Below are 18898 nucleotides of genomic sequence, written 5' to 3'. Positions count from 1 at the left end.
AAGAAAAAGAAAAAATACTAATCTGAATTTTAATTATTTATCTCGTAGAACATTGATAATCACCTACTGATAAAAAAAAATTGTTTGATTATAATTTCTGGTTGATTGCCTGGTGGATCTCTAGCCAACAGTGAATGTACTAAATGATAATATTAATGGTCATACAGTATTATCATTATCAGTCGACTCCTGGTATTTGTGGGAGTTAGTAATTTTAGCTTCCCAAGCTGCATTTTCCCCTGAATATTTTAGATATGCTCTGCAAAAAATAAAAAAATAAAAAATCCATGAACAGATGAATTTTTCATGATTAATCTGTATGCATTTTCACAAAAAATTCCCAAATAGGTGACTCTGGGAATTCTAAACCACAAATAGGCAGGGTTCACTATATACATATAAAGTCATACTGACCAATCAAAGCCATTTAGACTGTTGCCACATTCGCCCAGTCACATTCACTGACCAGCTTGGAGTTAAGTGCATTGATTGCATGATGGCTACTCTTCCCATTGAGTCACAGTTTCCCACAGTACTGTACCATATTAAAAAATAAACTGGAAACCATACCTTACAGTATCATATAGAATTGTTTATCCTCTAAAGAAATGATGCAGATTTGACTTTTTGTACTGCAGAAATACTAATCTCAAACAGTTTACAGCAGATAATTAAAATCCAGTCACAGTTCCAGCATTTTGTAGGTGTCACCAAGAAGCCCTGATGACTAGTCGCAACAAGTCATTTTTAATGGCCTACAGTCATTAAAAATGACTGTAGGCCTCTTAGCGGTGCAGCGGATATCTGAGGCAGGTCATTCTGAACGGGGACGCCCGGACCGGTGGAGACTCCCTCCGCATTCCTCTGGCCACACGTCAGCAGGTGACACACTACCAGCATGGAAATATGACACTGGAGGAAGTGCCAAAGGTGCTTGCTAAACTACGAGGCTGTCTTTTCTACGCAGACTCCAATCATTGTTGTTGACTGAAGAAAGAGGAGGGAGAAAACAGAGGAAGGAAATCAACTGAGTGCAGCTGAAGTCCCAAGGACAACACGGGAGGAAAACACAGATTTCTGGCTTGAATCGACAAAAACAATAAACCTCAGCACAGAACTAGATCTTGAGGGCCAAACTTTTGCAATCCAATTTTATAAAACAAATACTAGCCAAATTTAGCTAAAAACAAATTGAAAGAGCAAAGTTTAGTCACAAGCTCTTAAATAACTGGTGGATTTATTTCAGCACCACCTACACAAATCCAAACGGGTTTGAAAGAAACACAAACCCTCACGTTAAAATATCCATTTCCTTCTTCTGTAAACCTGACTTTTTGTAACAACTTTCTAATTTACTAAGCTCCCACTTTGCTAAGTTGTGAAAAATAATTTTTAAACTGCTAGCAAACCAGATATATTTCAATCATCATGTACTGCGATTAAAGCAGCCACCAGGTATTTTAATGATTAAAAATGTGGAGTTTGTACAAAAGAACACCGCTCAAAGTAAACAGCACCACTCCTCCGTTGTTACCATGGAGATTTCCACTTCCCATGTCCACTCCCAGGACAACGACAGCAGCCATGGGTGAAACAGGAAGTGCTTGCACCGTGGGGGCTTCAACAATACGACACCATCATGCCGTTGTTGTTGAATAAAGTTCATGTTTTTACCTAAATGATTAAGGTTTTAACTTTCTCTATAAGAAAGTCAAATGTGTTTGTCAGAACAAACTGTGCTATAAATGATGTATCCATATGTACCAAACTGATCAACACAAATATGTGTATCATTAAAATACTTAAGTTAAATTATTTAAGTAATTATTTTGACACAAATGTTTATTTCTATTCATTTCAGTGAGTAGAGCTTGCAGAAAAAGAAAACGCAAACTTCAGTCTCAGAAAAGGAAACAATTACATACAATTTTTAACATACATTGTTGTTGCTTACACAATCACAGGAAAGACCGATTACTTGACAGTTGTCCAAAACAGTCATTGAAAACCGGCAAAAGGAGGGTGAGCCACAAAAGACCAAATCTGAAAAAGTTGGCTGCTCATAGAGTGCTGTATTTAAGAATATTAATGGAAAGACGGGAATAAAAAGAAAAAAAGAATGGTACTGGTCCTATGAAGATACCAGAGAAAATACCAAAGTAAACACAATTTTCTCCCATGTAATATATTACACTCCTGGTCAGCCTGCTCAGTGAAGGCAGCTACACCTATTCTGTGCTGACCAGAAAGACAGGTTTGGCTGTTTGGAAACATTTCTGGTCATGAAACAGACAGTTATTTTATTATGGTAACTCGGTTTTAAAACTATAGTTGGCAAGTTACATGCAGTATGTCTGTCAAGCTGCTGACTGCAGGCTAGCTTCCTGAACAGATAGCCTACTATTAGTTTGTTACACTTTAAGTGTTACTGTGTGATGAAGAAAGTAGCAAATAGTGTATTTTTTTGCACAGTAAACATGTTTACTTAAAAACTACCTCTAAATTTAGCAAGTCATTCATTAAAGTCTGCGTATCAAAATTAAACTTAACTACCGAGATTAACATTACTTGCTTCAATTGCACTGACTTTTGTCCCATTTATCTGTAATCTTAAAAATAAGATGTTGTAGAGCCAATGAGGAATAATATTAATAGATTATTCTGTTCTCAAACTACCATCACCACTTTTCCCCCCCAACATATCCTTTTCAGTGTCACTTAGCAATTTTTCCCCCCAAAATTGCAACAAAAAAAAAGGTATAGTAGAAACTGTGGTTTAGGCTGAAATGTTGAACCTAAGACAAGCTTTTTGATTTCGGCTCACCCCATGCTTATGTTTAATTGTTGTAGTGAATGGAAAAATGTTTTCCCTTTCAAACTCCCTTTTAGCTCTGGAAACATCAATATGACAGTCCTTTGGCTGATAGAGTGGGAAAATGCACCACCCTGCAATAAAGTTTTCCAGCAGACGGCGGGCATCAACAATTACTCTTTGGACACTTTTTTTTTTTAAGTTTAAAGGTTCCCTGGAAGTTAAACAGAAAAAGTGGTTACACTTCTGTTTTAAAAGATGCCAAAAATCTGGACTTCGTGTAACTGCCTTACATATGGATGTAAAAAGCCATGTTACATATGCAGAGTCTGATATGAACGTCCAAAGAAAGAAAGGAGGCCAGAGGCAGAATTCCACCGGGAGCAGCTGGGTTGCATTAATCTGAGCTGATCACAGTCACTCGAGACGGTGGAGACACAGCATGTTTCAGAAGCATCCCAGAGGTGGCTCTCTGCACAACTAAAAATACACACAGTCTCCTTTTAGCAGATGCTGTGTCAAGCTGTACTGAGCGGTAGACTGGACTGGAAGTCAGACAGAAACAAACAAAAATCCATGGGATGAAAATGACATGAGATCAACAATGATGTACCAAATACTACATGTATAATGAATCAAGCTTTTGTAAAGAAGTACTTGATGCACAGATGTTTTACCAACGGAGAATATCAACTTGAAGGACAGGTGGAGGTAGAAGTTTATATGCACAAAAATAACTTTTTTGTCTTATAGTGCATTGCCTGTCATTTTTCCACTGTGGAATGTTATAAAAATAAAAAAATTCATAGATTTTTTTTAAAAACAAGTATTTCTTGTCTAAGTGATAGGATAGACAGAAAGAATAATTTCCTTCCAAAGAAATCATTAACAGGAGTGGGTGGCTGTTCAAAATGACCCCAGGTAGAGGTCAACAAAGGCCCAGAGCAACATCCAAAGAACTGCAAGTTATGGTCAGTGGTCATAACTTCACCATTAGAAAAAAACTTGGTAAAAATGGACTGAGTTCCAAGATCAAAACCACTGCTGAGCAAAAGGAACATTAATGCTCGTCCATTTTGCCCGACGACAGGTTGATGATCCCCAAAACTTGCGGCTAGGGGAGACTCAAGGTTTAGGGGACAATCATTTTTTCACACAAGGCAATTTAGATAGGTTTGGATTAGTTGCCCCTTTCATTAAAAAAAACCAAAACAACTTGATTTAAACATTGTTATTTCTATGTTATTTCTGTCTGTGGATCTGACAGACAAATTATGTGACAAAGGAGCCAACACGTTCTCACCACTTTTACAGGTTCTGATTGATATCATTGATTCAGATTATGCAGAGTTCAGGTCCTGTTCATGAAGACATTTGATCCAGTTAACAAAAACTTTCAGTAATCTCTAAACCAGCAGTCAAAATACCAGTTTTGTCAAAAAAAACCCAACTAGAAAACATACTAGAAGGCACTGAGATTAGAATAGACTCTACATGCTAAAATAAATCAAGTCTTTCACAGCTAACTCAGCTAACATTGGTTATAGTTGCTCATAAAATGCCTCATCATCACAAATTAAGGTGTGAACAAGGAGGTCCCTGTCAAAGAAAGCAGGTTCACGTGTCATTGTCAAGGTCAAGACATTAATCATCTTTTGGAGCAAAGCGATAAAATAACAAACCTCTAATCCAAGCAACACACACAGCAAGCACAGTGCACACTTTTGAGGTTGTCAGCTGATAGTAATGACAGGACATCTAGCGTAAGGCTGGGTCTGAGCTGCAGAATTATCCTGAGCACATCTGTTTAGCGTATTACGAGGAAAAGAATCCCGACCTGTAATTACAGGGGCGCGCTACAGAGGCTCTCGCCGTCTTCTCTGAGGATGGGGGATGACTTGCCGTCTTTCTGCCCTCAGCAGATCGGAGGCCGTTTGAAATCTGAGCCTGGTGGTTCAGCCGGAGCCGCAGCCCACGGAGACAGGGTGAGCTGCTGTGCGATGATAACGCAAATTTGGCTGCCTGCCTCAAAGGGGAGGATGACAGAAGATGTTGGTGAGAATATGTAGTGAGGGAACAGATAGAGTGAAGATCTGATGGTTTATTTTACATAATCTGCCTACAGGCAGATACAGTGAAGAAAAGCTGCACTTAAACCACAAATATGGTGGCTCATGGTGGAAGGAAATCTCTCAAATAGACATTATTAAACAATATCCAGGTGTTGAGAGTTTATTGTAAGATCTTTTCTTTGAAGATTGCCTCCTTAGATTGAACACCCTCTGACAACTCCAGACACAAGTAAGGTATTGTTTTATTTATCCTGACTTCTCTTGTTCATGCATCGAGCCATTGCACCAGCAAAGTGTGAAAAAGAGTCAAGAGTTTGTAGACAAGACAAGGCAAGTAATAAGCCTCCAGCAATGAACAATATAGTTCATCTTTCCATTGTTCTAATGAAAAAAGCAAAACAGCTATGTGTACTTTACTTTAACGCATACCTAAGCATTAATGTAAGCCAAGGATGCCCCATAACAACCCTGTACCTGATTGCAAAAGCCCTAAAAAATATTTTCTTTCATACTTAACAGGACAAAATGTGGAAAGGTTGAAAAAGGTATGAGTATATTTGCAAGACTTTGCATAGATTACTTTAGAATACAGTCTAATGTTGAATACACTTAAAGAGTTGCACATAAGGATATTCCAACAAATTAATTACATAACCTTCAAATGCTAAAAACATTCCACAGCTACAAACTTGTTGCCAATGTAGGTCTACTTGTTGAATTCACGTCTTTATTCAACTAAAGCAGATCAATAATCCACAGAAACAGGCGTATTGCAGAAACTCCTTAACCCCCTTTCTGAACAATACTTTATTGTTTCAGCTGAGAAGGTCAGAACAGCCCAACCCTTCACATGAAGTCCTGCTGAGCTCACACTAGCTTGAACTCTCCACTTGCACAGCTAAATCAGCTGGATGTCTTACATTGCTCCCCTGTTCAAAATCCACCACAAAACGTAGAACAAAATGGTTAACTATACTTTGTTAGAAATTTGATTTACACCGACAGGATGAGGACACAATCCAAAGGTGTTCCCAATCTACATGGGAAATACAGTCTCTCCAGCACATTCTGGGCCTACCCTCAGATCTCCTCCAGTCAGAGATGCTAGAAAAACTTTAAAGGGAGGCTCCAATCAAACCCCTGAATCACCTAAACAGGTTCCTTTCGATGTGGAGGGGAAGGGACTCTAATTTGAACTCCTCTGAGATGATGGAGCTCTTCAGCTGCTTGTGTCCTGGATGTCATTCTTCTGATATTGATTCATATCTCAAGGCCACATGTGAGGGCTGGAATGTAGACAGACCAAAGAACTAAGATTCTTCCTTCTTGGCTCAGCTCTTTCTATGGCAGACTATGCCTGCAACGCAGTAGAATGGAGACAAGGCCAAAATCTATCAACCCATCTTGGTACGAACAAGACAGAAGACACTCAAACTTCTGTACTTGAGGCAGAGACTCACTCCCAACCAAAAGGGAACAAACAATCCACCTTAAACTTTTGACTTTGAGCAGCTGATTCTAATCACGACTGCTTTACACTCAGCTACAAATTCCTCCAGTGTATGCTTAAGGTTGGGGCTTGAAAACACCAGGAGAATCATGTCTTCTAAAGAGTCGAGATGAAACCCTCAGGTTCCCAACCCAGAGGAAACCATCTCCATAACTACAGCTGGAGATTCTGTCCTTGAACACCACAAGCAGGATATGAGACGAGAGGCAGCCAGAGTTTAATCTACATCAGTAAAAAGCTTGACTTTGTGCAAAGGAAGCAGCCACAGTTCTTGTTCTGATTAAGGAGGGACTGGATAGCCCTTAAAAGAAACTGAAGCACCATATTCTATTGAGGGTCAAGGACAAGACACAGGAGACATTGTTGTGACTCTCCACTTTAAAATGTAGCAGGACAACTGAACTCCCACCACCTGTGAAGCAGTTCCTTGTGGTCTATCGTTTCACATCCAGGACAAACGTCACAAGTTAATCTAACAGATAACTGGTCAGAAACTCCTTTTCAACACACTGGAGTAAGCTTTCCCAGGGATGCATACATAACACAACCTTTGGTTCTCTAGCTTAAATTGGGACTAAAACCCCAGTTTGGCAATCTCCAGGAGTTGCCTCATTACTCCATGCAACATTAGAGAGGTGTCCTCCCTTTTTGCCCACCGCATGCAGTGTGAGGACTTGAGGTCATGTTTGTCAGCGCTGGTTTGGCAGGGAAGAGCTGGGGTCTGCATACCCATTCCCAATGCCAAATATACTGATTAAATAATGTAATCTAATTTTCACTAGAATGTGAAAAACCTGAAATTTAACTTCTAAAAATCAAATATTATCAGCTCATTTACGGCAGTAACTACGCATTAGATGAGGCAGAAGAGGAATGCCTGCTATTATTGAGCCCAACATAAGGCCAAATTCAAAATCCATCTTATCAAGGCTTGCTTACTATCAGTTTCTTTCAGTTATCTCCACTCTTCTTCCCCTTTTTGCCTGATTCTGAGAGAAAACAGACTACTGTGGACTGCCAGAATTTCTAATAGATAAAGCCAACAGAGCAATGGTGAAGGAAAAACTCTAAACCATCCCAGACATTAACCTCAATGCATCATATCATTTACTCAAAACTTCAATATCTTATGCTATTTGGCATCGGTGTCAAAAAAAACTTTTTTAAATAATTTGTCAAATTGGTTTTTGGTTAAACATGCAGTTTCTTATTTTTATTTTCCTACATGCAAATAAACAAAAACTGAACAGGTAATGTGAGTGGTGTCATGGCTGGACTGCTTAACAAATGGGCAGTATTGTCCATCATAGCACAGCAGCACATGCCTGGGGATTACCCATGGGCCCTGTCATGTTTGTGCAGAGAGGCTGCAGGGGGGCCAGCAGCTTTGTCACCACTGTAACATAACACGCAGAAATTCAGCAAAATATAGCTTTGGTTACAGGGAACATCTGAATGAGCAGCTGACATTTAACCCATTAAACACCATGCACAGCTGCTGCTTACCGTTGCAATAATTTCAAAACAGACCTTGTGCAAGGCCTTGCAAAAGTATTCATACCTTTATACCTCCTTGTTTTATGTAGAGACGAGCTCTGTACAACCAATCCATAAATGGAAGAAGTATGGCCCAAATTTACATTTCTACATGTAAGTCAACCTATTTTGACAGGGCATAAAAATTACACAACTATTCCAAAATGTAGTCAAGAGACCCAAGGTAACCCTGGAGAAGTTGGAGAAATTCATAGCAGCTAAACCTCAGAAATGCTCACTTTCCAACCTGACACAGCATGAACAAAGTAAAAATAGAAAAAAAGATGGGCTTCTGGATTTGCACATTCAGTATACTTTAATTGAAGTAATATATATATGAACTGCAGAATGTGTTTGTACTTTTGTAGAGCACTGAATTTGACCCTTTACAGTGTTGTATTGTCTCATTACGATGAAACATACATACCCCACAAATAGCAGTGTGGACCTGCCCATCAAAATATTGGTAAGAGTGTTTATTTTTATTTTTAAACAATTCGGTTTCTAAATAACAATTTGGCTACATTTAGATTTAGAAAGAAAAAGCAAGGCACTTTCTGCTCCATGTTTCCCTCCCACCGTTGTTAGCAGCCACAGTGAGTTAATGAGGGGAAATGCAAAATGTGAGGAAGCCTGTGAGGCCAAAGTCTCCCTCACATAATGGCCTGCTGAAGAAAGGGGAGCTTTGTGCAGCAACACAAGCAGGTTCCTCTTTAATGACTTCATGGCATGCCAATCACTTACGCCACACAACCCCATCATGCAGCCACACCACCATTCAGAGACATCCCGATCATGTGAGCAAAACAGCATGTGATTCTTAACCAACCTCCCCATAAGAAAACAAAAGTTCAGAAAGTAACAGGTTGGGGATGAAGATGGGGTCATTTTATTGAATTGGTAACAGGTTGTTCACTGCCTCCGTTTACAAGAGAACAGCAAACTGCTGTAATCATAAATTCAATGTTTCTAGACCGGTGCTAGTCACTCTGCCCTTTTAAAATGTTGCAGTACTTTTGAAGATTTGCTTATTTAATGGATTATTTGTTTCAGAGCCGATTATTACAAGACCTTTGGCATTTGTTAATACCACTTGGATTTAACAGAATTTTCCGTAATAGAACAGAATAGAAAGGAAGGATCTGTGGTTACATGCCTTTCTGCACCAAGGATGCAGATGTCTGTCAATGTGGAAGCTCTCCAGTTCTAAAACAGTCTCATGCATGTGGAAGACATTATTATAATGTTATTGTAGCTAGAGCTCTTCTGTCTTCAAGCACTGGTTGAAGAGAGCATCCTAGAATAGAGATGGCCTTTCTAATTAAATGTTGTCATGAGCGTCTACTATCAGAAGATGATCATAGCTATCTTATGGTCAATGTTCACTGGCCAAACAGGGATCTGGACCACATTTTTATTAACCCTCCCACAGCCATAAAAGACAGGGTCACTTAGAACCCATGAGTTTTTCTCTGTGTGCGGTCTAACGGGGTCATACTGACCCTGTGTGCGCTTTCACAATGTTTTTTGTGTGTGGTTTCGGAAACAGGCTGATGGGACAACCCCCCTGCTTCCCGGCTGTCCGTGAACTGTCCGTGTTCCTCCTGAGCATCGCGCTAAGACAGCTGGAGGGTTAATGTTTATCAACTATTAATCAAATAATTTACCCAGCAAAAGAAATAACCTGGTAAACTAGGGCTAGGCATTTAACAAATCGTTTATCATAGTCAAAAGAATTTTGATTTATTGTCAATATAAAATGCAATTAATCTTCAGTGTTACTCCCTTTTCTTATTTAGTTACATAAAAAAGGAGCAACAAATAGTTCTTAACACCACATTTATTATAATTATAACAGTACAACAAAATATTGTGATAAAATTATAAGTCCATATTGTCCACCTCATGGTAAGATATGCATGGGTACAATCTAGTTTCTTTACAAGCGCAAAGTAAACGTAAGTTTACATTGTTTTTTTTTTGCCAAATCCAAGAAAAGCATGCATTTGGCAAAAGAGCAAATTGCAAAGGGTTAGCACAACAGCTACAGCCCTTGATATTTAAAGAAAATACTTTACAAGATATTACAAAACAGTTATGAGAATTTGTACTTTTATGAGGTTTGGAAAACATTTCAATGACATTTTCAGCTACAAAGGCATCTGGTTTGTTCATTCACCATGAGGCCACACATCAGGTCTGACAGGGTGGCAGGAGATGATGTAAGAGGTGACAAAACCTGAAGCCATTTCATTGTTTCACAAAAGCAATTTTTACTCATGACTAACACTATGTTCACAACTTCTCTTAAAGTGATAGCATGGAGTACTTAATACGTCATAGTTCTGTCTGTCACGGCTGTGAAAGAAGCGGAAAGAGACAAACTGACTCCACACACAATATTTGTATTTCATGCCTGATGAAACAGAACATTAACATTGATAGTCCGTAAACGATAAAAGATCTGAAAGAGTCACAGTCTGCCAACACTAATCTATTGCCACAACAACTCTTATTGGCATGCAAAGCAAGCCATGGGCATGAAAACAAGCAAATTATCACTTTTTCCACAGGTTTAGATCAAAGTTTAATTGTGCTTCTTCAATCTAACCACCAACCTAATAACTTAATAATGACCTGAGGAGCTTATATTTGGTCCATCACTGCAGTTTGTTTGATGAAAAGTTGCCCCACCATGTTTAACTCTGTATGTTCCTCTATAAAAGTTAAGTTTAAAATATTTCTACCTAATTAGGCAAACAGGAGTTTTCACCCAAACGCTATGGAAGACATCAGCTCACTATTGTACAGATGTCAAAACTTTAGGACGAACAGAAATGTTGCTATTCAAAAACATTATCACTTAAGTGCGGTTGGATGAAGCTGCAAGGTTTCTGTGACATACAGAAGTTTAATGATAAACATTTCATAGTTTTACTGACTTTTCTTATGACGTCCATAAAAGTTTATGCAAGAGTTTCTTGCCGATTTCTGATTGATAGCCCACTTAGTTCTGACTTTTTTCCTGGGAGAGAGGCCTTCATCGTACAGGGGGGAAAAATCAACCCCAAAATGATTCTTGTCACAAAAGGTTGCTCTTGAAGCAGTTTTTGATCCCATTCTTTATTTATTGCGGCGTGTTTAAACAAAATTAAGGTTGAGCTTTTACTGTTGGTTCTTTTTCCAGATGTCCCAAACAATAAGAAAAGAGTGTCACTCAAGGAAATAACTTGACCCTCAGTCCTTCTCGATCCAATCCTGAACCTCCTGCAGAATCGCTTAGTCAAATCCTTCTAAGGGGAGAGTCCGAGTGGTTGCTGGACTTCCCTGTAGAACTCTTTGGACACAAGGAGACGAAGCATGGTTTCAAACAGTTCTCCCTTTAAAAGTGACAGCTCTACTCTTCTAACTCGATGAGAATACCAGCTACTCTGTCCTGGTTTACAACTTCCCCTGAGCCAATGATGAGATCATTAAAATTATGCTACAGCAGGTCAATTTGAGCAAATTAGATTTTTAAGGTCAAGTTAACTCTCATTACCTTTGCAATTAATTGCACTTCAAACAATCACCATAAAACTAAAGCAGTAAAGTTCGTGAAAAACAAGATTTCTGTCCTTCTGAAAAACCTTTAGGTGAAATAATAGGATTAAAAAAAGGACATAAGCTTAGGTTGATTTTAAACCTGATAGTCCAGTATCACCAACTATCACCAATTTTGGTCTCCAAAATTGCAACATTTGCTGTGTTATTTCCAGGAGGTGTGTTGGCTTCACACTGCACTGTGTAAAACGATCCAAGCCCTTGAAAAACCTGTTCCCATCTCGCCTGTGGTGGCGCAGCACCAAGAACCGTAGAAGGAAACGACACGAAAACCTCTGAAGACAACATGAGCGCAACTTCCCTCTTCATGAAATGTAAAAAACAAAAATGTAGTGGGTTCAGATTTTAGCGGTGGTAGGATTTCTCTTTTGTCGCTGGTAAAAGAAAACCACAAGCCATTTCTCCTGCTGGTGCTAGATTTGAGAGTTTGTTTTGGTTGTATTTGTCCAGAATATCCTACATTATAGTCCACTTCCTGCTTTCGGATTGTATCTGGTCCGCTTGAAATTCACATATACAACTGAACAGATCACCAAGAGAACTGAGACCCAGGTTGTCAGGGAAACCAAATTTCATTTTCTGCATCAGAGTTAAATTGTGTATGCAAATCTCCCCAAACCAAAAGCACTGGGTAGGCAAACTATCTAGAGTTTGATTAAAGTGAACTAAGCAAAGCTGGTGTGAATCCATCCTAGGAAATAACTGCTTTTTATACATTAACGATCTATTCAACTTTTAGCTTCAGATGAACAAATTAACTCACTCCAGCTCTGTGTCTCCTCATTGAAGTGCAAGCCATTCAGACTTTTGCTGTGCTGAAACCAATACACTTATGTTGCAAAGTCTAAAATGCACACAACACATTCAAGTTTTAAACCAAGAACTTTTTTAAAAAGAAAAAGTTCACCTTCATTCATCAAGCATAACCTCTTAAGAATGCTTGGGAACATTTCTCTAAAGTTGCGAGGATTTTGCTCCAGGCAGAAACCCCCCCCAACATTGTCCATCAACATTTATCTCCTGCAGAGACTCAAAGAGTTATCCAATATCCCGAACCCCTGCTCTCCCCAGTGGCGTCTGTCGTATCTCTGCGCACACCACCGGCGTGATAGAAAACTGTGGCCAGTCCCTTTAGAAATAGCAGACCCAGGGGCCTGTAGGGTGTCAGATGTCAACGGGGAACCAGTTGCTGGAGTCTGAGTCCAGGCTGCCTCGCTCATGCTCACAGCAGCTGTGTCTTCTCAGAGCCCACATTCCTGCAGGACAGACCCACTCTGCTCTCGTCACCTGCGCCCATCTAAACAGCATGCAGAGGAACTTCAAGGGAGAGGAGAGAGGTTTACCGTACAGGCGGCTGCTTTTTTTTGTTTCCAGTTAGGAAACTATTTAATAAATAATAAAGCAGTTCTCTTTTCTGACTAAAGAGAAATGAAAAAAAAAAAAACAAGGGTGGGTCTCCTCTTTCACATATACAATCAGAAATCAAGCCATAACGTTATGAATGTAGCGACAGACCAATAAATAACCTTTTTAAATAACCCCTTATTCAGATTTGATCAGTGATTAACTGGTCAAATAATTATTTTTTCCCCCTAATCATTACATGAATCATCTACTTTGATGCATTTTTGTTAGTTTAATTAGAGTTATATAAAGATAGAGCAGATATGCTGTAATGCACAGATTGCAATTCCTTCATTTTGAAATGGACTCAAAACCTTTTTCCCCCCCCTGTACTTTCTAGTCCTTATGAAGAAAGAAAAACATCAACTCAGAAGAAGTCATAATTGGATTTGGAAGTACATATTACACATTCAGCAAACTGAACAGGCTGGAAAAGACCTAATGTATATACGAATATTAAAAACGAGATCAAATGTGATGCATTTCAATGCTCGGATGCAGGGTGTGTTGTGTCTGCTGTCGTCTCCCTCCATTGACAGGCTGCACGGCGCAGTCATGATTCAGCATCTTCACCTCGTCAGACCTCACTTTACACTTCCAGCTGCTCTGCAGAAAGAGTCGCTTACACTGTGTTATAAGCTGCACCGTCTGACCTCTACTAAATAATACATGTAAACACTGCCCATCCCACCACATTGCAGGCAAAAACTAAAAAAGAAAAAGAGCGAAAAAAAAATAACAGCACCCTCTTCCCTGCCAGGTCTCAATGATCCTGGATGATGCAGCAGTTCGGTTTTGTTATTAATTAGCTCTGTGCAATAAAGTTTAGTCAGCTTTTTGTATCCGTTTCTCCATCTCGACTACAAACGACTGTCCAGATGTGCACGGTTACAAGACTGCGATGCGTAATAATGCAAACAAGCATGTGGACAATCTCGATCAATCCCGTGTTTAAGGCTTAATCTGGGGATGCCAAGCGAGCAGTCTGTAGAAACAGACAACTTGTTACACTGCTTACATCTCACAAACACACACACACGCCTTTAATTGTGACTAATCATTTAATAATAAGTTATCTCTTACACACACACACACACCCAAAACGAATGACAGCTGAAAACAATGTTGCAAATGAGTGCAGATGAGAGGAACAAGTTTGTCACAAAGACTTAAGCGGTGATTCATTAGATTCTGGAGGCTGTTTAAAACCCACCGAGAAACAACTAAACATCTCTCTTACCTCCAGGCGTGTGTTGAAGTTAACTCAAAGCCAGTCTTGAGCTCCCCTGTCCTGGTCAGGCTAAGCTGCACAGTTACGCACACTTGTGGTCCCGCAAAATGACTAAGTTTCTATTTTAATTCTCTGCATTCCCGCTGAATTGAGTAGTTTTTATTCCTTCTTTTGCTCACCGCATGCCGACAAAACTCCTCGAAATCTTAAGCTCGCGGCGAACACTTTTTGCATTTCTCTTCTCTCTCGATTTTTAAAATTTTTTTTTATCCGAGCGCGTTTGTAGTAAGAATGCAATTTAAAACGCAGCTTTCCGCGGCTCGCTCGCTGAGAACTCCGCTTTGCCTTTTACTAATCAGTGCGGCCACACTGAGGCGCGTCCCCGCGGCTTATGGGCGGAGGGAGAAATCACAGAGGGAGGACGAACCATATGAACTACGAGCCAGAGCGCGCTCCAAACGCGGAGTGATGATGCGTTCAAATCACCTCGGGTGTTCTAACCTCAGTGTGGGGAATTGCGCCACGTAGCTGCGTTTAAGTAAAAAAAAAAAAAAAGAAAAAGAAAAAGAAAAGAAAAGAAAGAAAAAATGGAAAAAAGAAAGAAAACATATCAGAGTAATTCTGATAAACAATGCAGTGTGATTCTATGCATTCACACACAAAAGGAAAATTTATGCATTGGAATGTTGTTAAGTCCTTCTAATGTGTTTCAATAAGAAACAGAGCACCAGAAGTGCAAATAACAGGAAATAAATAAATACCTATACAGAAAATTTGTGAAAGTTATTAATCAACTGGTTATGTAAAGGAAGCAATCACCACAAGTGGCACACTTACTGCAGTGCAACTTGCATATGTAAGCATGTTACTTTGGGTTTTTACCACTTTAAATGAAGAGAAATATACCACTTTTCTCTCGTATCAATAACAATAGCTTGCATCTCAAAAACAGGCAATTTATGCGTTTTTCAAACTTAAGAATATGTTGAACTCATTTGTAATATCGTTCCAAATACAACAAAGTTCCAACTCCAGTAGCTTTTAAGGCCTGTCTCACTTTTTTTCTTCCCATTTTATCAGGCTTTTATTAAGTTGATTGATTGATTGATTGATTGATTGATTCATCTTAAATCGTCTCCCAAGGCTGAAACTTAGAAATTCCGATTATCCAGGACAGCTCGAACACATCATGACAACAGGAAGTAAATAAAATGTAACACGGCCGCGAAGGAGCCAATGAAACACCCCGTGTTTCAAATAAACGATAACTGAACTATATGAGTCAATTTTAAGTTTATTTAGGGTTTCAGTTAACGGGTTTTATATAGTTGAGAGATCTGTAATCTCATTTTGTGGTATACAAGTATCAAAAAGAAGCACTATTAAAAATTTTATTGCGTATGTGAGCTGTCAAAAACGGTTACCCTCTGAGTTACTCCACTATCCGGATCCCCGGATGTACGGAGCCAATCGGATGCGAGCTTCTGATTTTGTCTTCCCAACTGTCCAGATGCGGCTTATGATAGCCAGAGCAATGAGGGACAACAGTGCAGTTTTCAAGCTGTTCGTTGTTTGAATGTGTCTTTCAAAGGTAGGGACATTAAACGAACAAAGCATGTTTTAATTTGTCACTTTGTGGTGTACATGTCCTGTAGGTTATAGTTAGTTATTTAGCTTCGTGAGGTGGTGGAGGTAGCGGTTGGCTAGCTAGTGCTAACATTAGACTGTGCTGGCTGTTAGCTGCCTGCTATCAGAACGTGAACTAAACGCAATGCAGCAATACGAGTTTATGACCCAACAGACACCGATGTAAACACCCAGGTCTGCTTGTAAAATGAGTTACTTTTTTTTTTTTAACAAAAACTCAAATGAACGAATCAAGTCAACCCTTTTTAGATGCTGGATCAATGTGTGTTGGTTTATGTAAAGTTTATTTAGCTAAACGTAAGGCTTTGAAATTACACAAGTTTAATACAGCGTCGGTCATGTTCATTACTTTTGTTTACAGAATCACTCACTAAATATCAACGCCACTGTTTGACTGCAGAAGGTCACTTTTTGACTAAAATGTAATTTTTAACTATTCAGTCTTTTGCCTACCGTTTTTAGAGGGAGACAATGAAGTAAATATAAAGATCATAGCTATTAGTTGAGGAACTTAATATTTTGTTTCTATCTTTTTTTTTTCAAAGCAACTTTTCAAACGGCATGAACAATAAGAATAAGATCAAACGATACCTGGGTCATGTATAGAAAACAAAAGTTAAGGTAGCTACTGCTTTTTAAAATCAGAAATCATGGTGTAATTATTGTCCCTTTATTTATGTTTAAACCTGTAAAAGTTGTGGAAAAACCAGACACACACAAAAACAGCCACTTTTTTTTTTTAATCGGTATGCAATGTTCAGCAAACCATCTTCGGTGAATATTCTCCATTTTTATCAGTTGAAGTAAATGTTTATTTACTTGTTAAAAATCCCATAATTGAGCCAAAATGTAATTTTACCATTAAAAACAATGAACATCCATTGTTGAAACTAAAATGGATTCTATCTGGATTGTTTTTCAACATTCTTAGCAACTAAATATAATAGAAAACTCTGGTAAAATTTAGATAAAATAGTTGCTGTTTTGAAAGAAATTGAATTGCTACCATAATTGATTTTCCTACTTCTTGAGAACTGTTAACTTTTCTATTCATTTAAAAATCTGACCTATTTTTGGGAGGAAGCAACACAGATTGTCAGAACAGTAACAAGTCTTAGCTGTGTTGCTAATATTAATAAATGGATAATGATTAAGGCATGCTTATATTGTCAGAGGGATTTTTCCATAACGAGTCGCAGAATCGTCGATAATAACATTCCTGTTACTATTTTTACTTTGTACGAACCTAACTGGCAGATTTTATTTTTATTATTATTATTTTTTCAGACTGAAACTGCCAAAGGATGGATCCTGTAGTGCTGAGCTACCAGGATAGCCTGCTGCGGCGTTCCGACGTGTCCTTACTGGAAGGCCCCTACTGGCTCAACGACCAGGTCATCGGTTTCGCCTTTGAATACTTTGCCAACGAGCGCTTCAGGGTGCTGGGCGACGCGGCCATCTTCATTAGCCCGGAGGTCACCCAGTTCATCAAGTGCGCCTCCTGTCCTGACGAGCTGGCCCTCTTCCTGGAGCCGCTGGATCTCCCGTCCCGCCGCTGGGTCTTCCTGGCCGTCAACGACAACTCCAACCAGTCCGCCGGGGGCTCCCACTGGAGCCTCCTGCTCTACCGCCGCAGCTCCAATCACTTCGCGCACTATGACTCTCAGAACGGCAGCAACTCGCTGCACGCACGGCGCATCGGCAGCAAGCTGGAGCCCTTCCTCGGCGCCAGCAGGAAGGCGCTGTTCGTGGAGGAGCCGTGCCCGTCGCAGCAGAACAGCTACGACTGCGGCATGTACGTCATCTGCATCGCCGAGGCCTTGTGCGAGAAGGTCAGGCTGGAGGGCTCGCCCCGCCTCCCCGTGCAAATCATCACCCCAGCCTACATTACCCAGAAGCGGGCCGAGTGGTGCAGACTGATCCAGAGTCTGGCTCAGAACGACCTCTGCTGCTCTCTGTCTTTCACCTAGCTCGTACGCAGAATAGCGCCCCCGACTCTTCCCCCTACTGCTGGAGAAACAGAATGCACTCCCCGCATACCAGTGTGTAACTACATATTTATTATATTTCCCTGACAGTCAAATGAAGAGGCGGTGTGATGTTTTTCCAGTGTATATGCACAGCAACGTACCGTATGTAAATGACACCAGCATGCCTATAAACCTAAAATGTGTACATGCTTTGTGAGCTTGGAGAATGTGGAACAGGAAGCACTGAATCTTTTCTGTTGTTTGGTGTGCAGCGAATGTAGAAATGTTTACACAGATTATTGCTCAGGGTCATTTTAAATGAACTGAATTGACTATAAGAATGTGAATACGAACTCTGGCTCCTGCATCTTATCTCGTTGTTATTGTGCTCCCGTTTTTGTTTTGTTTTTTTCCAGCAGTTTCAACAGTATTTGTCTCTCTACACCTGATGTAGATGTCAGACGGAAGCATTTTGTGCCACTGAGTGTGTGTGTGTGTTTTTTTTTGGAACAAAGGGCAATGTTGAGTGGAGGAATGTATGTTATGTTCTCCAATAGTATCTCACATGCAGTCTGATCTGATAAGTGTGGCAGTCGTCACATTTTTGTGGACAGAAAAGTCGCTGTAAAAATCGCTCTGGTTTTTTTTTTTGACATGCCTGCTGTCTGTTTTTTTTTTCTTTCTTTGTTTCTGTTATTAAAACTTGTTTGGCTGCAGAATGATCCGACTTATCTTCAGTTTTTGTTTTAAATGTTTTCCAATGACTAGCGTTCTGTTTTAAGTTTTCAATAGCGTGTGTTGATACTGATAAACACGTACTAATTCTGACAAAGAACAAACAGTTCACATTGATTTCAACAAGCGATTTTATTTCAATTCTAAAACCGAGTGTTAATTTCAATGATTTATTCCTGTAAATTTTGAAGGTTATTGCTGACAGCTAACGAAAATTTTAAATTCATCGAAATATCGCAATGAACCAAATTTTTAAAATCACTTTTGATCTACAAAATGTTGAAATGTTAAAGGTATCCACTTCTGTCCCATTTTCTACCACACTTTTCTCCTTCCATTTAACTTTCCATTAATATGCTTGAGGACATTAACTCTACA

General features: G+C 39.5%; 2 protein-coding genes across 7 annotated transcripts in view; one reads left to right on the top strand and one right to left on the bottom strand.

The window, feature by feature from the left end:
* myo9a (myosin IXA) overlaps positions 1 to 14544 on the bottom strand; it is a 121106-nt gene extending 106562 nt beyond the window's left edge. For all 6 annotated transcript variants that reach the window (XM_023332015.1, XM_023332020.1, XM_023332017.1 and 3 more), the window contains exon 1: positions 14178 to 14544. The gene's annotated coding sequence lies outside the window, so the exon portion shown is untranslated. The remainder of the gene's footprint in view (positions 1 to 14177) is intronic.
* Positions 14545 to 15582: 1038 nt separating this feature from the next.
* senp8 (SUMO/sentrin peptidase family member, NEDD8 specific) lies at positions 15583 to 18507 on the top strand. The gene is made up of 2 exons (XM_005807105.2): positions 15583 to 15759; positions 17103 to 18507. Exon 2 carries the CDS (start codon positions 17120 to 17122, stop codon positions 17783 to 17785), a length of 666 nt encoding a protein of 221 aa, XP_005807162.1. The 5' UTR covers positions 15583 to 15759; positions 17103 to 17119; the 3' UTR covers positions 17786 to 18507.
* The last annotated feature ends 391 nt before the right edge of the window (positions 18508 to 18898 follow it).

Source organism: Xiphophorus maculatus, chromosome 4, assembly GCF_002775205.1.
Source record: "Xiphophorus maculatus strain JP 163 A chromosome 4, X_maculatus-5.0-male, whole genome shotgun sequence".
In the NCBI taxonomy this organism is placed as follows: Eukaryota; Metazoa; Chordata; class Actinopteri; order Cyprinodontiformes; family Poeciliidae; genus Xiphophorus; species Xiphophorus maculatus.
The sequence above is the reverse complement of the archived record's forward strand: the minus strand, read 5'-3'. Positions and strand labels throughout refer to the sequence as shown.